We start from the raw sequence: 26,394 nt of genomic DNA on the forward strand, positions 1-26,394 counted from the left end.
TCAGATAGTCATTAAATGGAAGGTTGTATGCCAAGGACCACCTTTACTTTTAACCGTACTATTGATTTCATTGAATGTAGAGTTAAGTTTGACTAGCTTTGGATTCAATTCAATAGCTCAATGCTACAGTTCAACAGTTTCATCCCCACACTGTTGACCCTTGTGATAGTGCATCTGAAGCAGTTTTTGTACTGTGGGATGCCTTTTACAGTTGAATGACCAGCATTGCCTAGGTCAGGGGTCAGCAACCTGAAACAGTGAAAGAGCCACTCGGAACCGGTTCCCTCCCAAAAGGAAAAACTGGGAGCCTCAAAAAATGTGTGCGCATGCGCGTACATGCGCGCATGCGCAGAACAGGGTTTGACTGAAGAGTGGAGCCAAGGCGAGATATGCACCTACCCTGCATATTTGAATTGATTGGTTGAACTTTTTTAGTCCCACCTTTTTTTTGGACTGCACATGGCAGAGGACTGGGAGCCGCAGGAGACGGCTGAAAGAGCCGCATGCGGCTCCGGAGCCGCGGGTTGCAGACCTGTGGCCTAGGTATAGGATCACTTCAGGCTTCCAGCCCACATCCCAAACATCTTCTGAAGAGGTTTCTCTGGTCTCTCCTCCTGCTTGCATTTCAGATCCAGAGGAACTTGCTTAGAACGTTCAACTGCTCCTCTAAAAGGCATGTTAGTTTTTGAACATGTCACACAACAGCTTCTCCATAGGGGTGTTCCCAATGGTTCTGCGGAAAAATAGAACCTCAATGCGTTCCGAAGAAATGAATTTCAGCGAAGGAAGCAGCAGCAGTAGTTTTCCAAACCTAGGAGGCGATATAGAAAGACATTTGTAGCTATTTCACCAATAGCGGAATGCTAGAATAATACCGAAGAAGCAGGAGCATGCCAAAAGTCAAAACTAAAAGTCTTAATTTGGTGCCCCCAAATTAACAAGGGTGCCACTGAAGATCTGAACAAGAAAGCTTCTCAGAATCTCAACGTTTCTATCATGTTATTGCTGAAAAAATCAGTCAGAAAAAAGAGTTGCTTTTTTGAATAAAATACGGAAAGAATACTATAATACTAGGTACCTGACCGGCTGACTAGGATAATGTATATGAGTGTGTTGTCCCAGCATCACTTGTGACTGATCCTGCAAATTTTCTACCTGGTCTGGATCCTTCAATCCTCTTGTTTCTTAAAAAGGAAAAAAGAAAAAAAAATCAAATTTCAGCAGTGCTACTTTGACAAAGAGATCTGATCCTTGATGCAAACTTTTACGTTCTTGAGGTCTGTGACAGTTATATAAAAATGTTTCTAATAGGTTCTATAAATTTTGGAGGGCTGGCTGAACACACACATACTCGTGCACAAATGTGCTCACTGTGTGTGTGAGAGAGAGTGTTATGTGCAAAATGCAATTACATTTTCAAATAAAAGGCTACACAGAGCAAGAAATGCAAGCTAGACAAAATCACGAGATAAGAAAAACAAAAGCTTGTAAGCCACCCTGAGTCTTCGGAGAAGGGCGGGATATAAATAGAATTAAAAGAAAAAAAAGAAAACACAGCCTAATCATAGTTCTAATCAGTGTAACTTAAGACTGCCAGTTGTGTACTTCTCCATGCAGATTTGCATTTTGATTCTCTTAGCATTCCTTTAACTTTGCCTGTAACCCAAAATGTGCTTTTCCCCCCACCGCCAGCACTGGGTTCACCTGGTTTAAAAAGAACAATTGCCTTCATACAGGCAAATTCAGTGGGATCCACCGCCAGTTTTTTAAAGCGTGCGATTATTTCTTGCAGTGCACAGATATCCATTCCTCCAGACCCCGCCTTGGCGTGGAAGGTGGCAGTCAGCTCTGACAAAGCGAGGAGGGGGCAGGTGTCCAGAGGCAAAGACCACTGGATCGCACAAAGCAGGAACAACTCACTCCAAGCTTCTTCCAGTAAAATCACCTGCAAGCCACAAGATACGGAAGTTGAGTCCCTACAAATAATTTGGGACATGTTCGCTGGATAAACTTGAGCAAAAAACCCATCCAGATATGTATTTTTTTCCTTCTATAAATCTCCTGTCGGCACTTTATTTATAAAAAGATAGCCCCAACTGTGAGCAATTTTCACCAAACCCGTAATTGCTATATCCCCTGATCCTTACATACGTTGGGCCCAAAAATAAGTGAGACGTGATTCTTTCAAGTGGAGTTCTTTGCTTTTTCACACCTACGGACAAAATCTTGCCAGTCTGAATCCTCTACCTGCATCTACGATACTTTCTGAGAACTATTAAGGAGGAGCTACCTTCACCCTCATTCTCTCATAAAATATCCGGGCGGAGTTGCCTCTTCTGAAATGCAGCCTTTCTATCTGGGAATCTGCTTCCTACTTCCTCCATTCCATCCGCCTTCCCACTCCATTCCATCACACATGCCAGCCACGCCTGCCTATTCCTTTATTATATTCCCCATGTTGGTTTTTCTTGACTTGTTCCCAGTGAATCCCTTTAAACAAGACCGTTCTATTTCAGCATCACAAGCTCTAAATTCAACCTGTACGTAGCAAAAGTTGCCAGCGCTTTATTAATGAGGTCTTAGAAACTTAGCCTTTCTCGAAGACTTGCTTTCTCGCTGGCTCAACTCCAAAACTGCGTCCTCTTGGCTAAAGCTGCCAGCTCCCAAACCTGAGTCGGGAGGCTCACCTGATCACGAAAAGGTAGGTTTGAGAAAACTGGGAGGTTTTTTGCCCATTTCACAGCCATGAAAAGGAGTCGCGCGGAGATTTCATAAACACTTTCTGGGCCAGTGCCCGGGTGTGGGGATCGGGGAGCCTCTGTCCCCAGGTGTTCTGGCTCATTGCCGGTCACATCAATGTTTTCCTCTGCTATAAAGGAAAACAGCCGGTCACAGTGTTGTCTGCAGCAGTTAGTAAGGTTTGCAAGCAGTTGCGGCGTGATTAAGAAAAATTGTGAAGAAGTAAATGAGCTTAGTTAAAGCAGAACTGTCACTAAACCCCCAGGTATCTCTTGGATATGATGTTTTCTGTAGTGATCACCGTATTGGCTATGTAAACATCTCTGGTGAACATTTGTTATCCCATCTGGCCCTCTATTTGGGGGAAATAAATGCCACATACTTATTTAGGGGCAGTACATAAACCAAAAGGTCCTTTTGCTCTACCCTGAAAAGGAATTTCTGACTGCGTGTAAATTTGAGAAATGCCCTCAACACTCAAGTATGAAACAGAGGAATTGCCAAATGTGGCCCCTGATTACCCAATATTTTGTTTGGGGCCTGTGCTGAATCTGAGCCCAAGTGTCAGAATTCCTGATTCAGATAGTGTACCAATGACAAATGCAGCGCCTTCATTAAATTATCTCTATACTAACCTTGGGCAAAGCCACGATCCTAGAAACTAAGAGGAATTATTTTCCACACTTGTTTGTAGTGAAATCCTTCAAGGAAAAGATTCCGGATGCTTTGAAGCGCTGTGCCAGTTTTCTCCCCACCTCACCTGAGCTGAGTTTTTATTTGTGAGATAAGTTGCTGATGGACTCATCTTCGATCTCTTGATTTCCCTTGCTTCCATTCCTTCTCCAGCCCCTCCCCCCCAAAATCTCTCTGGCTTGTCAATAACACAAGACTGGAAGCAAAAACAAGTCGAGAAAGGGCTGAGATCTCTGAATTCATCCTAAATCTTAAATTTCCCTCTGAGAACTAGGACTGCACCAGCAGGGGGCGCCATTGTTTGCAGCCGGTTATCTTAAATTCTGTAGGGTTGATAACCCCCTTGTAAGAGTCACTTCAGGCAGACATACTCCCTTGTCCCTCTCTCAGGCACAGCTACCTACCGTCCTCTGGCTCCAGCTTGGCACAAGTCTCCGCTGTCATCAGGCTGGCCATAAAACGGTGGCTGTTGGGGGGAGTTACCCCTTGGGCCCGCAAAACCCCACTTATAGAGCAGCCAGGAGGGACCCTGTGGCTTTGCAGGGAAGGGTGGGGTGGTGTCGGAGCAGCCTGGGTGGTGGCCACATGTTCCGGCTGCTGTTCCGAATGCAGGTCCGTGGAGTCAAGGTGCACGTGAGCTGTGCTGCGTGGCTGGCGTTCATTCTGAACCGCTGGAAGCAGAGGAAGGTCAAGATAAGCACCCAGGTGGGCAGAGAAGGCTTCATTGCCTCCTCTTGAGGGTGTTCACCTAACTCAGGGGTAGGCAACCTCGGCTCTTTTATGACTCATGGACTTCAACTCCCAGAATTCCTGAGTCAGCTATGAGTCATAAAAGAGCCGAGGTTGCCTACCCCTGACCTAACGGAAGCAATCATCTTTGATTTCAACCCCTTATGCTAGTAAGTGACTTCAGAAAGCACAGGTGGCCCGAGGTCATCCTGAAACATCTATGGTGGGTCTCCTAATCCAGCTCCTTCACCACTATTCCACCATGAGTGTTGGTCTGAAAGGGAAAGAATTCCAGGTCCAAGTCCCCCAGAGAATTCTCATGGCTGGGGAGGGACTAGAACTGATGTCTTGCCCCTCCTGATCTGAAGCCACCACTGGTTCTTGGAGTTGCAGAGATACTCCCAAGTTCTGGTCCTTCCTTAAGACAGGGAAGCCAGGTGGAGGATTCTTGTCCCGTTGTTCTCAGCCCAAGCCACCTCACAAGGTTGCTGTGATGGGGAAAACAGGAAGAAGGGGCATTGCATACACAGCCTTGAGCTGTACAAAATAAAAGGGACTGGAGGCTAAAACACAGAAGGAACGGTTGCTGGAATTGGGAATGTCTAGTCTAATGAAGAGAGGGGCGAGGGGTGTTCCAATATCTCAGGGGTTTCCCCCAAGAAGAGGGAGTCAAGCTATTTTCCAAAACACCTGAAGGCAGGACAAGAAGCAACGGATGGAAACTAATCAAGGAGAGAAGCAACCGAGGAGGAATTTCCTGACAGAATAATTAACCTGTGGAACTCCTTGCCTCCAGAAGCGGTGAATGCTCCAACATTGGAAGTTTTTAAGAAGAGACTGGACAGCCATTTGTCTGAAATGGTATAAGGTTTCCTGCCTGAGCAGGGGGTTGGACTAGATGACCTCCAAGGTCCCTTCCATCATCATCATCATCATCATCATCATCATCATCATCATCATCATTATTATTATTATTATTATTATTATTATTATTATTATTATTATTATTATTATTATTATTATTATTATCTGAGGCACCAGGTGGAGAACGTTTGCCTGTAAGATCCGCTTGCCAAAGACTTATCCAGTCCAGTTTACAGCTCAACCGAGAATCGGCCCTTTTTCCCAGATTCAGGTTTACCGTCTTTATTCATGCCCGCCTGGAGACATTTCTTCAAGCGACAAGCTTGGCACTGGTTCCGGTGCGCTTTGTCCACAGGGCACATTCCACTGCCAACCTGGCACCTGTCAAACAGACAAGATAAGATTCTATTACCGGTAGATGTATCTGCCAGGAATTCTATTTTGGGGGTGGGGGTGTTGAGATTCTGTGCTATATAATATGTGAAAGAGCGACAGAAAGGCTAAATCCTCTGGGTTCCCGGAAAGTTGCTGTCACAGAACAACTAAATGTTTCAAGAGCCACCTAATCTACATTAACTTCTTTGAAATTGAAATTTGTCCTCTTGAAGCCAAGAGACACACCAAGCATTGATGTTTCAGGACTGAGAAGAAAAACAGTGCTTCCGTTTTGAGATTAGGGCAGGAAATATCCCATCCACGCCTGAAGAAAGAAAAAAAAGCATGTCTAGAGGGGCAGGGGAGATTAAGATGTATCACAAAACTAAAGGTCACAACTCACAGGCTGCTGAATATGGAGATCAAAGCTAAGAATGCAAAACTAAGGGTGTCCCTTCACCTCCTCTCCAAGTTCAGCATGTTGCATTGTGTGAAGGTGCTTTCTCCATGCAACCGTACAGGAGTACAAAGAGGAGCTAATCTGATGCAGGACAAAAGTTGGAAGCCTCTTCACCTTCTCGAAGCTTGACTGCATGATTATCGATTGTTTATTCTCCCTCTACGCCAACAATAGCATCCATTACCTATAAATGAGCTTCCGGCGGACACTCCGCTTGAAGAAACCGCTGCAGCCATTGCAAGCGTAGATGCCATAATGCTTCCCACTGCTGGTATCGCCACACACTTTGCACAGCAACACGGGACTCCCTGCTTTTCTTGGAGCCAGACTAAGCTCTGCGCCAAAGAAAGAAGAGGACAGTTAAGGACCAGATGGATGCAGCACACAACAAAGGAGGCGAAGCCAAAAGATTTTCAACAGAGGATGTGAAGGGACGACGGACCTTCATTCCATTGACAGTTCATCCCTGCCTTGCCTCACTCTAATTTTACCTTGACTTGCTTTACAATTATTTATTTATTTACTTTCCAAGTTCAGTTTGTAACAATTGACAAAAGTAGACAAGAAGCAACTCCAATCTCCTATCCATCCAGAGAAGACATGGGGGAACTTTCCACGGTTCCGTCACTTCTGTCCTTCCCCACATTTCAAAATAGATGGTCCTCCATCCACTGCTAATTTAACTGTATCTGCCTGAGCATCCTGCCAGCTGTTCAGTGGTGCTTTGATCCTCTCTTAGCAACTGAAAAAGAACTGCACCGCATACAATGTTCAGCATCTACAATAACCGAGTAAGACTCTGACCTTGACCAGCTCCTAACTAAATTCCCACAGGAGTTGATTAATAATAACCCAGTTTGACAACAAGACACTATGACAAATATTGCATGAGAAACCCCAGTGTGGTCTGTGCTGCACAGATTGTGTATTGCTGCCAGAGATACAAGAAAGAAAGATGATTTGATGCATGAGAAGTAACTTTGCCACCACGCCTGAACTTCCCAGCAGTATTCCAACTTCCTGTCAAATGCAATTGGGTGAACTACATTTGGCCCAAATGAAAGAGAAACATGGTCTGAAGAGTTGTAACACCCTCACTTACCTAACGGACTGGCCTCCATTCCTCTGTTCATCAGCGACTTCAACGGGGAGGCCGTCATAACAGTGGCTGATGATCCGTGGGACGAGGCTACTTTGTGGAGAGTTCTGACTTTTGTCCTTGGGCTTTGAATTGGAGGCCCAGATGCAGGAAAGCCTTGTGGACTGGCCAGTTTTCCCTCAATGAGGCTGGATAAATTGCCAAAAGAACTGCTTCTGTGTAGACTCTTTCCCTGGAAAAAACTCACTCTGCTCCAAGCCTCTTAACAGACCATCCTCCAGACCATCTCAACCCTTGCTCTTCTGGATACTTCGTGTGTGCTTGGTGTGTGCTATGCTCATGTGAGAGTCCTTCCTCTTCAGGGCTCCTGTGGTGTAGCAGGAAAGATTAGTCATTAATGCTGTGTAAGCAGTTGACTGTCCCTCATCCCCTTAATCTTTAGTTTCTTTTCCAAGGTGGGACCATTAGCTCCATAATCAAAGAATGAAAAAGATGCCGGAGACTTCTGTCAGCAAGGTCAGGATGACACCACACTGCAATGTACCCCCATCTTGACAGGGACTCTGGGCACGTTTCTACCCGCTCCAGCTCCGCACATCTGCCACTAAGTTGTGTTCTTGGAGAGATGATTCTTTTCTGGAAAGTTCTTTTATTCGGTCCCCAAATAAGTAGGATGAAGCCTGCTTGGGTTCCCAAGATGTTAGATCAGCCTCTACTTTGACTCTACCATGTTGTCTTCAACTCCGGCTCCTACGTTATGACCCAGGAGCAAAGGTTTTGGGGAAGAAAAATCCAGTCAAACCTACAAGGGCAGCTGCTGAGCACAACTGAATATTTTATAAGGCGAGAATATTTTCAGCGAGAAGAACGTACTACCTTGAAGAGCAGGTTTTATATTATTGATGAAGGGAAAGGTGAAACAGAAGCAATTACATGACAGAAGTCAGAATATAAGGCTCATATACCAAGATTCGGCGATCTGGGAAGACATGGCGAAAAGGGCTGGGCTGGGGCTGAACGCAGGTAGCCCTCGACTGACGATAGCTTGTTTAACAAGGGCTCAAAGTTATGAAACCCTCTGAAAAAAAATATGACTCGTGACCCCCCATCAAAGCTATGACTGTCAGACCATCCCTGCAGTCACATTGCCCCAATTCGGGCACTCGGCAATCAACTTGCCTTTACGATGGTTGCAGTGTCTTGCAGTCACGCAATCATGGCTTGTGACTTTCCCAGATGGCTTTTGACAAGCAAAGTCAGTTGGGGTAGCCAGACTTGTTGAAGAGCTGTGGTGAAAATGGCTGTAAAACTGGATCCAGTCACACAATGTCTTGCTTAGCAACCACATCGCTTAGGGTCCCAATTGTGCGTGTATGTCAAGAACTACCTATATTGGACCAACCCATGAGTGGTCACCCAGTTTTTCTCTGAATATCTGACTTATGGCATCTGGGTTGGAGCCGATAGGGAGGGTAGATCACACATCTGGAAGGAAAGTGGCAGAACAGATCCTCACACAAGGAGGGAAGCTATTATGTGGAAGATATTATCCACCTTAGCCCATTTGTACCTAGTAAAAAGTTGCAATACGATAGGCTTATGGCCAGAATTTATCCAATTATGCCCCAAATCAAGGATATTCCATTTCATCCTTCCCTCTGCAAGGACATCATCATTCTGTTTATTCATCATTGGGCCATTATGCCATTTAGGTTGTTTTCCTGTGAAGATTTATTGAATTTCAGCACAGTTCTGAGTCCTTCCAAGCTGGCCTGCTATTGTGACAATATTGTAGGCAGTTCCATTCATGGCGCCAGCACTGAAAGAATGTCTGCCATCTTCCCCTGTGCACAGTGGGGGAGGCAGAATCTCTACGGCATGCAGTTTGATTCATTCAGGCTTTGTAGCAACTTTCTGATTTCCAGCGAGGCTGACATGCGTTCTGTTATTTGACTCTTTCGGTTGTTGGGAACGGATCTGCCACTCTACTTTTCAGAATCCAAAGGCGACAATCAAAGCATCACAAAACAATGCTTTTTAATTTGATGGATTACAGCGAGCTGTTGAGCAAAGCTTTGCAAAGAATTGAGGCTGCAAAACAGTTGGGCGGTTGGAGGTCCCGATTCTCCAAGCGGCCTCTTTTTAAAGCAAGTAGGTTTGAGCAGCTTTCCTGCAAACCAGTCTCTCAGCTAATCCCTTTTACTCTGGGCAGGCGAAGGGGTGGGGTGGGGTGGGGGAGGAAGATAGGTAAGCAAGCTGCAAAGAATCTGCTAGTTAAACACAAAACAAAAACCCAATTAGTTTTAGGATTGAGAGAGCAGCTCTGAGTGAGTCAGTCCTGGCCAGAGACAGATGGTGCTGATGGATGCTTGATCAGCCATTAGCACTAAGGTCCTTAATCTACAGCCTGATCTCTCTGTCTCTAGGAGGTCCCTTTTGACCAGGAAGATGGCCAGATGCACACAGCTACTCTACCTCCCTCCCCCCAAATTAATACTATTGTAAAACAATCACCCCAGAACTTATAACTTAAATCATTATCGGAAAGAAACCTCCTTCAGATTTTCTTTCTTTTCTTTTTTTCTTTTTTTCTTTTTTTCTTTTTTTCTTTCTTTCTTTCTTTCTCTTTCTTTCTTTCTTTTTTCTTTCTCTTTTTCTTTCTTTCTTTCTTTCTTTTTCTTTCTCTCTTTCTTTTTCTTTCTTTCCTCTTTCCTCCCTCCTCCTCTTCCTCCTCCTCCTTCTTCCTCTTCCTCTTCTTCCTCTTCCTCTTCTTATCTGATGCAAATTCCAAGTTTCCATTTGAGTCAGTAAGAGCAAAGAAATCATTCCAGTAGGCTAAACACTTCTCACGAAGGCCGTTTGTCCTGTGGTGACCCATCACCCTGCCTTGACACCCTGACTGCTTGTCCCCTCAGGTTGACCTGTAAAAGAGGTCATGTTCGGGCTGGGATCTCGTGGGGGGGGGGAAGAGAGAGAGAGAGACTCATCTTCACTTTTCTTGGATCTAATTCCCTGTCCCGGCTTTTACCTCCCAGTTCTTGCTTTACGATGATACTTTTGATGGCTGTATTTGACTAAGCTCTGACATCTGATCACCTTGTTCTGGAAGTTAGCCACGGTAATGAGAGGTAGGCCATCAGTTTGAACTTGCAGTGATCCTTCATCTGGGCATGGGTTACAATTTTCATAATCATCATCATAATAGTAAAGTTGGAAGGGACCTTGGAGGTCATCTAGTCCAATCCCCTGCTCAGGCAGGAAACCTTATACCATTTCAGACAAATGGCTGTCCAGTCTCTTCTTAAAAACTTCCAGTGTTGGAGCATTCACAACGTCTGGAGTTGTTCCACTGGTTACTTGTTCTAACTGTCAGGAAATTCCTCCTTAGTTCTAGGTTGCTTCTCTTGATGCTCTTGTCCTCCAAGCTGGATAGCTGGATTCTCTCTCTCCCTCCCTCCCTCTCCCTCCCTCTCCCTCCCCTCTCTCTCACTCACTCTCTCTCTCCCCTCTCTCTTTCTTTCAACATTCCTGAACCACCCATCTCCTTCAAAGGGGAATATATCTCACTATTGCAATTGTTTCTCATAGGACTTGGGATATATTTGTAGATGCCTGCTTTCCGCTGGGCAGAAAGATTCTCACAAACCAAGAACTTGTACACAACCACAGAGATGACCTTGGAGAAATTGCAAGTGATGGTTACAGCATCTTGTCTTGTCCAGATTCCTGCTGCAGGCTAAGCTGACTTTAATTGTTGCCTTCTCTTCCTAGGCCATTCCCATTACAGCTACCATGCCAAAACAAACTTTTAACCTTTTTATTTTTGTGCATATTTATTCCTCAAATCTATACACCACCATCTCACTATTTATTCATGGGTGCGCTCCATCAAATGGGGAAGCGCTGCCAGGCAGAGCTATGATGTTGTATGAATAGTTGAGATTATTTATTAGTTCAGTTTTGTATTCATAACTTTATCGTTCTATACCGAGGAATGGATTTTCAATCATCCGTTCCTCTTGAAAGTCTTCCACCACTTTTAGTGATTCACAAGCCATTTACTTTACAAAAGATCAGGGGCTCAGGTTGGAAGAGGTGAGATTCTCACCCCACTTGTACTTTTTCCCCTACGTAGTACTATCTAAACTCTTCAGGAGTCTGGTAGCCCCGTTTTTGATTAATACATTTTATTCAAGGCATCAGGTTTGTCCGACGCATTCAAATGTGGTGAGCTGCAACTCAAAGCTTTGGCCAAGCCAAATCAAAGCCAAGGAATTCCGGTGCTTAATCTCTCACAGCCCCAAGCTCCACCTGCTTGCAAATGGCATTAGTGTTTATTTCCAAAAGCCAAAGCCGTCAAATCTCAAAATGTGCTAGGCTGTCAGGTCGAGGGTTACTGTCATAACCTGTTACGTAACTGTCACTGATGCTCAGAAGGAGCAAGAGTGGAAGAGGAGGAGTAGGAGGTGGAGGAGGAGGATCAGCTCTGAACTAAATGCTGGTCTCAGCACATCGGAGATGAAGCCGGCCCTCTCAGTATAATGCTCCAGCTTAATTCCCCGAGATCCGTGGCTCTTGATAGAGATGAAAAATGACCGTATGTTTAATGCAACTGTGGCACACCATCAACCTTCCAACTTCAGAAGGATTTTTCTGATCAGAATAGAATAGAATAGAGCTGGAAGGGACCTTGGAGGTCTAGTCCAGCCCCCCCACCCAAGCAGGGGAACCTATACCGTCTCAGACAAGTAACTGTCTAGTCTCTTCTTAAAAACCTCCAGTGGTGGAGCACCCACAATTTCTGGAGGCAACTTCTGTTCCACTGGTTAATTCTCCTCGCTGTTAGGAAGTTTCTCCTTAATTCCAGGTTGCTTCTCTCTTTGATCAGTTTCCAACCATTGTTTCTTGTCCTGCCCTCTGGTGCTTTGGAGAATAATTTGACCCCCTCTTCTTGTGGCAGCCCCTCAAATACTGGAATACTGCTATCATGTCTCCCCTATTTCTTCTTTTCTTTAGACTAGCCAAACCCAAGTCCCGCAGCTGTTCTTCATATGTTTTAGTCTCCAGGCCTTTGATCATTTTAGTTGCTGTTCCCTGAACTCAAGCTTCCTTTTTAAAAAGTAGTTTTTTAAAAAAAGAGACAGATTTTAGGGAAGACTCTTGACTTGAGTCTTGTATTGATTCTATTGACACTTAGAGCAAGAGGCCGCATCCCATTTGGCATTATTGCATGATGTCTTGCTCATATTCTGCATGTCACCCGTCACACTTTCCGTCTGTGACCCTACATCCTCCTTGAATGACAGTTGGGGCCTCTTGACTTAATCTTTGGAGATGCAATCATCCATCCATGGCGAAAGATATGTGGTGGGTTAATTCAGAGAAGAGTTAGCTGTGTTCTAATCCCTTTGAAGAGCACAGTCCTCATCGAGAGCATGGCAAGCATCAAGAAATGCTCACTGCCTACTTTATTCTGGGGAGGTAACAGGGCTAGGTGATCAGAAGTGGACCAATCGTTTCTCTCGTGCTGGGGTTAACTGCTCTGGTCATGCTGGCTTGTGATTCTGAGAGGACGTATCTAGAAGGCATCAAATTAGGGAAGACTAATTTAAAGAGAGGACCGAGGCAGTGAAAGGTAGATATACTGTACGTTAAAATTCTTCAGCAGCAGCAGCACATTGCCTGGGTCTTCCCTGAAGAGAAAGGCTGACTCAGATGCTGTCTTTGCATGTTGGTCTTGCATACACTCAGTTGACGGGGGTGTGTGTGTGTGTGGAAATCCATCTCTCCAGTGGGGATTTGGGGAGGGGGAAAGATGGTGGATTAGCTTGGCCCACCATCTGTCATTAGGCCAATAATCACTGCCTGAAGCCAATCCACTTGTCATTGAGGTATTTAAAGAATAAGGCCATTCGTTGCCCCTCCAAAATCATTTAGTTAACCCCATTAAGCAGAGAGACTTAAAGTGAAGTCGTCTGGCAAGGGGGGAAAAATGCAAGCAGTGCAATGGGAAAGTCAAATCTCTCTCTCCCCTTCTCCTCCATCTGCCCTTTGAGTAGAAGAAATAAAGGACATTTTTCTCCAAGCATGGCTGCATCAAGGTCTGCTGAAGCTTACTATCCAACCCTAGTTGAAGATTGCCACTAATATCTTAGGGGGATCAAGCTTCTAATAGTAGCCACAACATCTTCACATATGATCATGCGCTCAATGCCCTCTATCTGATCAATGTAGTACCTGGATCCTGTTTCATAGCTAATTAGGATTCCCAGAGAGCCAGGAGGTTTCCCCCCCTCCGGCTTGTTCTGCAACAGGCCTTGGCTTTCATTATTTTTCAACGGGGTGTCTTGCTTTCGACAGTTGGCAGACAAAAAAAAAAAAGGATGAGGATAGAGACTATCAACTTGGCTTCCAAGATCATTGGCAGCCCAAGACAAAGTTCTTGTGATGTCTTCAACGTGTGCACTTAATTTCACGCAGTCCCAGGCACGACCAAACTTCCGAAGGTAAAGGGCAACCCTTTCTGCAGCTCTTTTGATACCTAGCGGAACCTAGTATGATGTCAATAGTCTGTTGTAGTTGTGAGAAAGTGAAGTTTTTTTACTGGTAGACGGTAACGTGCAGAAGATCCCCAAAACATAACCCAGGTAGGACAACTTCAACCCATCCGATGTTGGTGAACCATGGGCCGGCCTTTTGATTTTTCATGCTTGGTCATGCCGATGAGAATGACGAGAGTTGGAATTCAGCCATGCTTGCTGAAAATCCAGTAGGTAAAAATGTCAAGTGTCTGGAAACTGCTGGATTTGAGAAAGTTGTTAAGTAGAACACAGCTAAAGTGCAGCCTCTTCTGTCCCCGTTTTGTCTCGTGATCAACTGAATCTATTTGCTTGATTGCCTCAACATACTAAAACAGCAAAGGATGAGTTTCAAGCTACTTAAGTAGGTCAAGGGAGGACTTTTATTTTTATCTGTATTTATTATTTTTGCAGGTCATAAGACTTCCATGTTCCTTGAGGAACATGTCCACAATTGTGGTCTAGAGGCTGTTCGCTTAGAATGAGTACCTTGGAAAATATGCTTTCAAATTTAATTTAATTTAATTTAATTTATTAATATTTCTATACCGCCCTTCTCCCGAAGGACTCAGGGCGGTGTACAGGGCAAGAGTAAAATACAAAATTACAAAAGTTAAAAGTAATTAAATATATGCCCGTTAAAAGAACAATTAATACATAATAAATAACCCCAATAAAATAATAATAACCCCCCCAATCCCCCCTCAGGCCAGGCCGGCTTGTTCGAACAAGTATGTTTTTAGGTCGCGGCGGAAGGAGCGGAGATCGGGCGCCGTCCGGAGCTCAACTGGTAGCTGGTTCCATAATTCTGGGGCGCCCACAGAGAAAGATCTTCCCCTGGGGGCCACCAATCTACATTCTCTGACCGGTGGCACCCTGAGGAGGCCCTCTCTGTGGGAACGCACAGGGCGGAGGGAAGTTGATGCCGGCAGCAGGTGTTCCCTAAGGTACTCCGGACCCCTGCCATGTAGGGCTTTAAACACCATTACTAGTACCTTGAATCTCACCCGGAAGACAACTGGCAATTATTGTGGAAGGAACTGCTTATGTGCATGATTCTCTTCCACCGAAAACTTCAGTCTTACAAATGCTTAAGTGCTTTGGATGCTCACCTTCATGGTATGGACTTTGATTATATTAACAAGTTACCCTCACCCAATTGTCTTGCAACTGTGGGACATGTTAGCTTGAAATTCTGTGGTCCTGAATGTATCTGGATTCTAGACAGCATCAGGTTGAATGCATGATACCATAAAGCACAAAATACTTCTAAAAAATTAAGATATGTTTAGGCAACAATTACAACGGAAAGCAATTGTCCACAATGGAATACAAAGAATGTTTAGTCATGGGACTTCCGTCTGCAAGATCAAAGGATTGAGTGGGTCCAGAAAGAGGACGGACTTTCTCATCCATCCCCTTCTTCTTGGACCACCATCAGTAGGGTTTGCTAAAATTTACAGGCTGTAGATATTCCATTGACTTACCGGCTTTGAAAGTCAGTCCCGGTAGGAATACCAATAATGGTGTGCAGCTCCCTCTGCTGTTTTAATTGGGAATTGCCATAACTATTGGAGTTGCACGCTTGGGAGGCCCCAAAACAAATTTTAAAGGGCCAACGTTGCTTTTCCAAAGAGTGCAGGCCAATTTCCCAAGTGGACACCAACAGCTGATTGTCCGATCTACTGAGAGTCTCCTATTAATGGGGTCCTGCAAATTGACCCAAGTCCCCTTCCTTCTGTCAGTAGCAGAAAAGGATTTTTGAAAGATCATTTAGAGTATTAGCAAAACCGGTTCTGCATTTCTTGGGTGGGAATGAATGACGGGACTTTCCACAGGCGGGATCCATAAAACAAAGCCAATGTTTGAGAAAGGAGGGCAATTTTCCTTGAAAACCCCTTAGATTATCCTCCAGGCCTGGCGTGCAACCTTCTCCTTTCCCTCCCAAAAGAGGACCAGCTCAGCTCTCGCCTGTCACCCCCCAAAGAGCTTCGCAGAGGGCACCGGCCCATCGCTTTGTGCCCAGAAGATAGCAATAGCAACAGCGCTTAGACTTACATACCGCTTCACAGTGCTTTTACAACCCTCTCTAAACGGTTTACGGAGTCAGCCTCTTTCCCCCAACAATCTGGGTCCTGGTTTTACCGACCTCGGAAGGATTTGAAGGCTGAGTCAACCTTGAGCTGGTCAGGATCGAACTGCTGGCAGTGGGCAGAGTTAGCCTGCAATACTGCAAGGCCGGGCAAGGGATTCTCTTAAGTGTCTTTGCTCTGTTACCGGCGATCTCTGGGTGAACTCAAGGTTGACTCAGCCTTCCATCCTTCCGAGGTAGGTAAAATGAGGACCCAGATTGTTGGGGGCAATTAAGCTGACTTTGTAATAATGCCGCTTGGGGGGTGTGTGTGAAAGCCCTAATAAGCAGGCATATACATAGAATGAAGGCTACTGCTAAGCTTGTAAGCCGCCCTGAGTCTTCGGAGAAGGGCGGGATATAAATGGAATTAAATAAATAAATAAATAAATAAATAAATAAATAAATAAATAAATAAATAAATAAATAAATAAATTCTAACCACCCCACCACCAAGATGCCCATCGTGGCATGCCGAGAATAAGCCACCCTGGGCCTTCGAAGTGGCAAGAAAGCCACCAGCCTTCCCCCCCCCCGCCCCAACCCGGTTTGCAGGCCCCAAGGCTGAGCCCTGCCCGCGGTGTAAACGGCGGGGCAGCGCTTCTTCTCCTCCTCCCGCGCGGGCTTCACCGGTTGGATGGGCGTCCGAGCCGCGCAGCCAGCCGCAGGAGAGCCCTTCCCGCCGGTCGGCCCCTTTAAGGGGCGGGGAGGCGCTTCCCAGCCCCGGCTGCAGTAGCCGCTCCCCCCCCCCCCGAGCCGCTGACATCAGCCGCATCCAGAGCGGCTGCCGGGGCGCGCCGCGTCCCCTCCTGGAAGCCAGGCCGGGCCAGCCCCGGCCTCCCTCCTCCGCCCGCAGCCATGTCCGCCGGCCAAGCCTACAACGAGGAGAAGGGCGGCTCCTCCAGCCTGGGGGAGCCGGAGTACGGGCACGATCCGGCCAGCGGGGGGATCTTCTCCTCGGATTACAAAAGGTGCGGCTCTCCCGGGGGAGGGAGGGAGGGAGGGAGGCGGGGGCGCAGCCTCCATCCCGTTCCGGAGAACGGGGGGGGGCGCAAGGTTGCAAACCCAGGCCTCCCCCGGGAAGGGTGGAGCTGCTTGCCTCCCGCCCCCCCCCCCCCGCTTCCCGGCTAATGGCTCCTTGCTTTGCAAAGGGATGGCCAGGATTTTTCGCTGCTCCGCGGCACCGCTCTTAGAGACCCCCCCCCTCCCCATCTGGGGAATGACGCCAGGAGCCTCCGAGCCAATCTAGGCCAGGAAAGCGCCCCCCCCCCCGCCGCTAAAAATCCCCGCTAAAAGGGGAACGGCTGAGGGGCGGATGGGGGGGGGGGCTTGTGTGATTATGCCTTTCCTGGGTGGACCGTCCTTGGCTGGTCTCCAAGAGGCAGAGCAGGTTAGTGCTGGGATGGGAGACCACCAGGAGTCTCTAGGATTGGGTTGGGAAGTGAAGAAAACCATTTTAGAATTGAGGCGGGGTTAAACACCCATCCCAAAGGCGCAAGGTTGGCTCTGTATGACCTGCAGCCCTCTGGTTGATTCAAAAGATGGGATCTTTTTTTTATGATTAATATATGCTTGATTTGATTTTTATACTGGGTAGTTGGAGATTCTGGGCAATCCAGAAGTTTCATAAATCAATATATATATATATATATATATATATATATATATATATATATATATATATATATATATATATATATATATATATATATATATATATATATATATATATATATATATATATATATTTCCTCCTTCCCTTCTCTTTACTTTTCAATCTTGTTCTTTTTTTTCTCAGACAGGAACTTGCAATTTCCATCCATTCTGAGTGTGATGGTTACTTGTTGCATTTTTTATTTCCCTTTCTCCAAATTGTTGGGGGCAATTCCTGGAGTGCCCTACCTCTGCCCCCTGCCCCAACTTTATATCCCCAGTCATCCTGATGGATGGAGGGGGAGGAATAAGAAAAATCGACCCAAAATTTCTGAATCAGATATTCGCCTAATTCTTGGTCTGAGATCCCACCTTGCCATTGGATTGTGCTGTTTCTTTGCTGGCGGGGATTCTGGGCAGTGTAGTCCTAGTGCATTTGCAAAGCAACCAGGTTGAGGGAGGCTTTGGGGGAGTGAAGGAGAGTTGCAGTTCCATGTTGGATATAATGGATAATTCCATTCCTCAAGAGTTTTTGGCGGGTATTTGGACCTCCTTTGGAGAAGCATAATTTTTTGTTCTGATTCTGCATCACAGCTTTGCATTTATGAAATGGAGTCCTCATATTAGTTTCTGCACTGGTTGTTTCTCTTTTTTTTTAGTAGAAGCTGGGAAGTTTTCTGCATAGGATACTGATGGGAGAACAGCCTTTCTATGCATGTAACTTCTCCTAGCATCGCTCCAAGCAGTTTTAGCATTGAAAAAAATAAACCTGTATGCCACATCTGGATGATTTGGCATGCCATGAAGAGAATTAAGGCCTGGTTGGACAGGGAAAACCTGGCAGGTAGAGCCACGGCTGTGTCAATAGAGACAGCCTGTGAGAATGGACACTTTTTCCAGGACATGTAAATGGCCCTGGATAAAAGAAGCCAATTGGTTCCCCCAGTACCCAATTCATCCCCTTTGGTGCCCAATTCATCCTAATATTGGAGTGATATTTGGATGATGGCAAACTATTTCTACCATCCTTAAAAATCTTTCTAAATGTTTCTTCTGAGATGAAGGAAACATCTTAACATTTTTGGATGGATGGAAAGTGGGATGGTTGAATGCATGGAAGGCTGGATGCAGGGATGAATGCATGGATGGAAATGAAGAGTAAATTAGTATCCGATCAGATTATCCCTGCACCCCAGCCCGGTATTGTTTGCCTGTTGAAAGCAACTCCTTAAAGGTTTCATGCAGAAATGAGTTTTTCCCATTATGCGCTCTCTGATGTTTTTCTTTCTTTGCTAGGGTTCCCCTGCACGAGAAACAAGATTTCTTCTGTGAATTGGTTAGCAATTACTCTCTGTGTTGGCATGTTTTGTTTGCTTTTAAACCCTTAAGGACTAGCCACTTGTGAGCATTTTTAAATGAAAGTTGGGAGTTTCTAAGGATACTGAATTTCTCTGCCCGTACAAACTTTGTATTTTTCTGGTAGGTAACACGTTCTGCGCTAAAGGCAGGAAAGTGTTGTTATAATGTTGAGGCATACAGCATATATTGTAATGTTGTCAATGTGCATAGGGGTCTGCTTGTTTGTGCACTTCCCAGCATAGTGCCTGCTTGTGTTCTTCAGTGAAAAACTCAGCTGCTCAATAATTCTGTAGGTGAGTTTTGCATTTGCACAATTGTGTTGATTTTTCTGCTTCTGACCACCAGCATCACCAAAAGAGATATGCTGCCACCTGTCTGTGTTTGGGGAGTGGAGAGGGCTGGCAGGTTAAAATTCAGGGTCCAGGATGAGAAAGACTCAACTCCTTAGGACACGGGTAGGCAAGCTCGGCTCTTTTATGACTCATGGACTTCAACTCCCAGAATTCCTGAGTCAGCTGACTCAGGAATTCTGGGAGTTGAAGTCCATGAGTCATAAAAGAGCCGAGCTTGCCTACCCTTGCCTTAGGAGCAAGGCTATAAATGCAGTTTTGCCACTTCTGTGTGGCCTTTGAGAGCTGAGCTAGTACAATGGACAGCTCACTGGCTTCTTTGATGAATGAACGAGTCTTCCCTTTCTCTCCGCTTCCGTCCCTCGGTACAAGAAGGAAGGAATTTGTTATTGTGATGACTTCTGAGCTCTCTTTCGGGGAGGTGGCATCTGCAGCCCCTTTCTTGTTTTGTGTTCTTTAGCTGAAAACCGATCCGCCAAACTCATCTTTGTCTCCATATAACTGTTGTTCCCTTTCGGGGCGCCAGGAGGCCACCCCAAACCCCGGATCTGTCCATGGTGCTGAACCATTGGTGTGTATTATTTTTTTTGCTGCAGGCTAAAAAAAAAACCCAGCCAGGCAGGCAGTTTCTTGCCGTTTTGATGCCAGAAAACAAAACAAAACACGAGAACAGAAGGTTCTGCCTTAAAGGAAACTTGAGGTAGCTTAAAAAGCAAGACAATAAAAGGCAGTGTAGAAAAAGAAATTCCAGGCAACACAGTGTGACAGTCCTTTGGCTGCAGTTGGCTTGATTTTGGTTTCTTGATTAGAGTTGGTTAGGTTCAGGGAACAAGCCACAAAGAAGCAAGCCGTGTTATGGGTTATAGAGTTGTGTGAATAGGGCCTTAGCTTCACTGTTCAGCAATATGGCCCCTTCCCTCAAACTGCCAAGTACAGCCTGGACCCCTGAAAGATTAACTGTGGGAAAGATAAGAGAAGTGGCTAGAAGTGGGAAAGTTGATGGGGAATAAATTGAGGTCTACTACTTGGAGTTGCTGCCAAAGAACAACAATCCTCTTTACGCGTCAGACCAGATGAGGAAACAGGCTTCATAAGAAGAGGCAAATTCAACTTTATTGAGAAAGGCTTTAACTGTGTTTCTCAGCTTCAGCAGCTTTAAGGTTCAAGACTTCCAACCAATCATTTAGTGACTATTCAAAGCTATAACAGCATTGAGAAAAAGCGACCTACAACCGGTCCTCCCATTTTATGACTGTTGCAGAATCCCCACAGCCATGTGATCAAAATTCAGATGTTGGCTGAGGGTTCCAGTATCCTGGGGTCACGTGATCACCATTTGCAACCTTCCCAGCCGGATTCCAACAAGCAAAGTCAATTGGGGGGGGGCAGATTTGCTTAACAACCATGGCCAACAAGATTGTCAAATCAGGCACAAGTCACAACATCTGCTCTGCTTAGCACAAGGCAATTCTGGACCCAATTATAGCCATACCGTCTCTTTCCCTGGACTTAAGGGATCTCAGTATTCACTTTACAGGCCATCTCCATGGCTTTGCACCCCAACCCACATGAGAAGTCCCAGTGAAGTCAGTGTCTTTATTACATTGTGAGTGCATTTTTAAGAGTTGCATCTCGAGCAAGGGGTCAAAAGGTCAAGCTGGTGGCTGCAATTGTGCTACATAATGCTCATTGAAAAGGGGCAGGGATTTGATTGTACAGTGGTAACCCCACCCCATCTTGGTATTTTTCATCTCCCCGCCCTTTTTGACCCGGCCAAGTGCTTGCCAGGGAATTACCACTCCCATCATCCCCAGCCAGCACAGTCTTTACATGACAAAGGAATGCGTTGGGGCTGGGAATCTGATCTGCAGAGCCCCTGGCAGTCAAAAACGGCTTGTCGGCACCGAATCGATCCACGATTTAAGTCAAATCGGGCCGCTTAGAGCACCTTACTAAGTTTCGCGCACGTGCCCAAAAGCCTTTTGTGACACCCTACCTACGTACAAGTTGTCCGGGAGACCTGGGTTCACGCTCTCACCGGCCAGTAAGCTCAGGGGTGAATTTGGGGTGGCTTCCTATCGCTCCTCCTAGCCTGCCTCACGGGGCTGTTGCAAAATTTAACGGGGGGAGGGGGGGTGGAGGAAATAAACGCATCGGGATCATTTCCAGTGTAACCCGAAAGGCGACTGCGGGATCCCTAGGCCGTCTTCGCTTCCACCCACTCCCACCCACTCCCAGCCCATGCCAAGAATTCGCTTCTCCCGGTCCGCCACCCAGGAGCGGTCCTAGGCCTTCCCGGTCCGCAGAAGCAGCACACGGGCTGCGGACGGAGTGGGGGCAGTTCCTCCCTGGGCCGCCAGGTGGCGCTGCGCCCAAAGCCTTGGCGTCTGGTTTCTGGGACGGAGAGGGGGGGGAGCAGCCGTCGGGCGAGGCGGCGCGCGGAGTGGCGGGCGGCTCCCAGAAGCCCCGCCCGGGCCAGCCAGCCAGCCAAGCCAGCCAGCCAGCCAAGCCAGCCAAGGCAAGGAGGCGGCGGCGGAGCTGCTAACGTGGCTGGGCGGCGGAGCCGGCGACCTCCGGCGGCTGCAGCCGTCTCGGCGTCTGGCTGGGGAGCCGCTCCGGGCAGCCCCCGCCATGCAGAAGCTGCTGCAGCAACTGCCCGCCGGGGCAGCCCAGCTGGTCAAGACGCCGCCGGCCGGCCCGGAGGAGGAAGCCAAAAGCCCCGTGCTGGTGCCCGACGGAGCGCCGCAGAGCTGGTACCGCACGCTGGAAGGCGACGAGCTGAGGTTGCTGAAGGGCCCCCAGCCGGAGGCCGCCCCCGCCGGGCAGCAGCCGCAGCCACAGCCGGAGCGCAGCTTGGAAGGCAGCGTGGCGCAACCGCTCCGGTAGGGCTGGGGGGGGGGCGGGCGGGGGGGAGGGGCTTGGCTCAGGGGACCCCCGACTCTGTCCCCCCCCTGCTCCCCTCCTGCCCATCGTGTGTGTGTGTGTGTGTGAGCTGCGTTCTGAGTTGCATTCATAGCGCGAGGTAGTCCCGGATCTGCCCAGCCACTTTCGTGTCAGGCTTAAACTTGTGAGAACTGAGCTGGTGCTCCCGCTTGCCTTAGAGCAGGGGTCTTCAAACTTGGCCCTTTGATGACTTGTGGACTTCAACTCCCAGAATTCCTCAGCCAGCTTTGCTGGCTGAGGAATTCTGGGAGTTGAAGTCCACAAGTCATCAAAGGGCCAAGTTTGAAGACCCCTGCCTTAGAGGCTGGTGTGTGCACAAGCAGGATTCCTCCAGACAGCGAACCTGGGTTCAGCTGGCCCCAGCTGGTTCGTGTGTTTTGTGAAAACGGGTCTTTCTGGAGAGATTCGGGTTGGTGGTGAGGATGGAAAGAAAAGGGCTGAGTAACTCTCTGTGGGTCGGGCAAAGGCTGCTGGCCGTTGGGTTCACACAGCTCTCTCTTAGCCTGTGGAAGACCTAGCAGCTGCATTGGTCCCACAAGGCTAAGCTGAGTTCGCGTTGACCTGAGTTAGTGGGATCACAGCTTGGTGCAAATGTAATTTTGCAGCTCTGTTGCATTGCCGAAATCTGATTAATTCAGTCGGTGGGAAAATAGCTGCTGACGTTATAACACCCAAGCTGATAGTGTTTGGTGAATCTTAAATTGTGTTTATTCAGCTTAACCCCTTATGCATAAGGGAAGAAATGCAAAATGTGCCCTGTTGGGTTGGTGTTTTAATGTAGGACCTGAGAGAGGCAGCATAATTTGGTAATATGCGTGATTCCTTAGACTGGATAATCCAAAGTATTGTTGCAATTCCAGGCGCCTTTACTGAAGCCCCCACTGAATCAGTTAAAGGCAGAGAATGGTTTGCTTTTTCTTCATCAGTTGGGTTTGCCCCCTGTAATCAATCATGGCTTCTTTAATCATGGTCTCTTTCTGTCATAACACACCGTATGAGCTCGGCCATTGTGGTTTATAAAATAAGGTCTAGGTCTTAGTCACTAGAGTTGTCAGGGTTGCAGACATTTTGTATGCGTTCATGTGAGGGCAATTGTGTCCAATTATTCTAAATTGACTAATATCAAGAAAAAGAAAATTGATTTGTAATTGGTTGCATTTTGAGATTGCATTTTCAGAGCAGGAAAATCTCTTCTAAGTTCCAGATCTATAGTATTATTTCACTCTCCTCCCCTTTGCTGCCCGTTGAATTACTACTCTCTTTCAACTGCTTTACACCATCTTATATTGGGGTCTGTGGGCAGCCGTTCCATCGCAATGTCTGTTGAGTGCCTTCAGACCTGCAGAGGATTCCTTGACTGGCTGGGATGTTACTTTCAGCTTGAAGCAAAATGTGAGCAACATGGTTTAAGTGTGGCTTATTGGATCAACTCTGGTTGGCTGGATTTGCCAGTTCTGCTGAGCTGTGAATAAGCCAGGTTCCTGCAACCTGCTCAGTCACAGTGAAACAAGCCATTTTCTTTGTGCTACCTTTCTCAGTGTCTCTGCCTTCTCACTTTCCTGCTGCTCCAGATGAATTCACCAAGGGATAAATATTTCACAGCCTTCTTTGGGATTGGATTGCTTGGGTATAAACAAGTCCCTGAGATCAAATTCCTTCAACAAGGCCCTGGGATCAAATTCCTCTCCAGATGGCGTGACCGATAAGCTACCTTCTACAGGTAGTCCTCCACGTACAACAATAATTAAGCCTGATATCTTGATCATAAGCCGTGATGGTCATTAAGCATGTCACATGTGACCGCACCCAATTTTGTGACCTATTTTGCAGTGGTCATTAACAGTGCGATTATTAAGGGAACCCATTGTGCTGTGGCATGTTATTTGCCGGGAAACGAAGTAAATGACAATTTCTAGCAAAAACATTGTTAAGTTGTGGTTGTGGGGTTGCAAATGGCTGCAAATGGCTGTAAATGTGGGCTAGAATATGATCACTTCACCATGAGTCAGGTTTGGATCATAAGTACCTTTTTGGGGGGGTGTCCAAAGTAATTTCAAATGGTCATTACTGGCCATAAGCCAAGGACTATCTGTATTCCTCCATCTTCCCTTTTCCATGTTTAGGAGTCTCCTGGCAAGTGCAGATGGAAGGAACAATTGTTAGGTTCACACAATGCAATAAGTCTCTGTCTTGGTGGTGGGGACTGAAGAAGGTATATGAATCCAGCCATCATATTTTATAAGTCACAGCTTGTATGGTAGCTCAGCATTCTTGGCCTCTTGACCAAAGCATGGTGTTGCAAGATTGAATCCTGGCCACTGTTGTGTTCATGAGTGAACTCAGCAATGGTTGGTTGACTAAACTATGATTAGTTGGATTCACGTAACTCTCAGCTATAATCTGAGCAAAACCCACGATGGCTTATATACCCAGTTGAATAAACCCAATGGAAAGATTTGATTTATTATTATTTTTTTGTTGGGAAGAAAAGAATTCTGTTTTGGACAGAATATTCATAGAGTTACCCTTTGTTATTTTCATTAAGCCTAAATATATGCTGGCATGTTGTATCTTTCTTTTTCATCCAGCAAAAAAGATCTTTCAGTTTTGGAAAGTGGATAGCAATTGACCGGTTGTTTTGGGCAGTGTTTCTCAACCTTTCCAACTTTAAGCTGTGTGGGCTTCAGTTCCCAGAATTCCCCCGGCCACCGTGCTGAAAATGGTGGAGGTTGGAAAACACTGGCTTCCTTTTTCCAGGTTTTCTTTAGTTTAGAATTGGGAACTTAATCTCTTCTCCTCCTTCCTTTCCATCTGCCTTTCCTTTCTCTGGCTCCCTCCACTGAGTTGGACATATCTCCCAGCTCAAGCGAGGTGAGAATTCAGCCCCTGAAGGCTACTATGTTCATCAGGACTCCTCTAGGACTGAGGAGTCCTGATGAACATAGTAGCCTTCAGGGGCTGAATTCAGTCCGGTCAGTCCTAGAGGAGATCAACCCTGACTGCTCTTTAGAAGGCCAGATCCTGAAGCTAAAACTCAAATACTTTGGCCACCTAATGAGAAGGAAAGACTCACTGGAGAAGAGCCTCATGCTGGGAAAGATTGAGGGCAAGAGAAGAAGGGGACAACAGAGAATGAGGTGGCTGGACGGAGTCACTGAAGCAGTAGGTGTGAGCTTAAAGGGACTCCAAAAGATGGTAGGGGACAGGAAGGCCTGGAGGAACGTTGTCCATAGGGTCGCGATGGGTCGGACACGACTTCACAGCTAACAACAACAACAAATGTTCATCAGATGCTGGGTCAAATAGACTAGGACTTCCCTGCTTTGACTTCCTGCAACAGTCTCTTGTGTTTCTTTGCAGACACGACGATCTCAAGGAGATGCTGGACAGCAACAAGGATTCCTTGAAGCTGGAAGCTATGAAGAGGATTGTGGCAGTGAGTGTCTCTTTAAGCTAGTCACCTCTGCTTAAGATACTTACCCTTTGATTGTGAGCTGATTTCCAAGACCCAGCTTATAGTCCAGCATGAGGTTCTCTCCTGTTTAAGGAGTCCCAGGTCTAGTGTCCCCTCCTCTTTGGTTTGAGGGACTTGTGTGAAGGCTGTCCTTTCTCTCCACTTAATGCCAACCCTTGTCAAAAAAACCACAATCCCTTGAGGTTGTATGGACAGGATCCTAAAAATGACTCTGAGAGTGTGACATCTCATATCTTCTATCTAAAGCAGTATTTCTCAACAACTGCAAGCTGAGTGGACTTCATCTCCCACAAGGCATGGCTGGCTGGAGAATTCTGGGAGTTGAAGGCCACTCATCTTAAAATTAGGGACGCGGTGGCTCAGTGGGTTAGGACACTGAGCTTGTCGATCAGAAGGTCGGCAGTTTGGTGGGTCGAATCCCGAGTGCCACATAGCAGTGAGCGCCTGTTACTCGTCCCAGCTTCTGCCAACCTAGCAGTTCGAAAGCACGTAAAAATGCAAGTAGGAAAATAGGGACCGCTACGGTGGGAAGGTAACAGCATCCGTGCGCCTTTGGCGTCTAGTCATGCCGGCCACATGACCACGGAGACGTCCTCGGACAAGCGCTGGCTCTTCGGCTTTGAAACAGAGATGAGCTCCGGCCCCTAGAGTTGGAAACGACTAGCACGCATGTGTGGGGGAACCTTTACCTTTACATCTTAAAATTGCTGAGAAACACAAATTTAAAGTGTTGAGAGAGGTAGGATGTCACTTCAATAAGGGTCCAAAGGGACCACAACATTTGAAGATGGAAATTCCCTACACTGCATTCTCCACTAACCACCCCATGGCTGTTTTTCCTGCCCCCAGATGATTGCTCGAGGCAAGAATGCATCAGACCTCTTTCCAGCCGTGGTCAAAAATGTGGCTTGCAAGAATATAGAGGTAAGTCATATTGTGCATTGCA

General features: G+C 46.6%; 2 protein-coding genes across 3 annotated transcripts in view; one reads left to right on the forward strand and one right to left on the reverse strand.

Moving 5' to 3' along the window:
• Positions 1-678: 678 nt before the first annotated feature.
• On the reverse strand, positions 679-6,187 carry NR2E3 (nuclear receptor subfamily 2 group E member 3; the record flags this gene model as incomplete). The annotated part of the gene is made up of 7 exons (XM_081337162.1): positions 6,045-6,187; positions 5,303-5,406; positions 3,837-4,103; positions 2,688-2,869; positions 1,705-1,945; positions 1,079-1,184; positions 679-811 (listed from the first exon to the last, which is right to left on the reverse strand). Exons 2-7 carry the CDS (start codon positions 5,385-5,387, stop codon positions 679-681), a joined length of 1,014 nt encoding a protein of 337 aa, XP_081193288.1. The 5' UTR covers positions 5,388-5,406; positions 6,045-6,187.
• Positions 6,188-16,526: 10,339 nt separating this feature from the next.
• The window catches only part of AP3B2 (adaptor related protein complex 3 subunit beta 2), a gene marked incomplete at its 5' end in the record, with an annotated part of 35,339 nt that continues 25,471 nt past the window's right edge, over positions 16,527-26,394 (forward strand). The window contains 3 exons of one of the 2 annotated variants that reach the window (XM_081337348.1): positions 16,527-16,639; positions 25,334-25,409; positions 26,298-26,372. In XM_081337348.1, coding sequence (XP_081193474.1) covers positions 16,527-16,639; positions 25,334-25,409; positions 26,298-26,372 — 264 coding nt within the window. Of the gene's footprint in view, positions 16,640-21,574; positions 21,913-25,333; positions 25,410-26,297; positions 26,373-26,394 lie in introns of those variants that run through there. The other variant, XM_081337347.1, reaches the window with a different exon arrangement.

This window comes from Vipera berus (assembly GCF_964194415.1).
Source record: "Vipera berus genome assembly, chromosome: 12".
NCBI lineage: Eukaryota > Metazoa > Chordata > Lepidosauria > Squamata > Viperidae > Vipera > Vipera berus.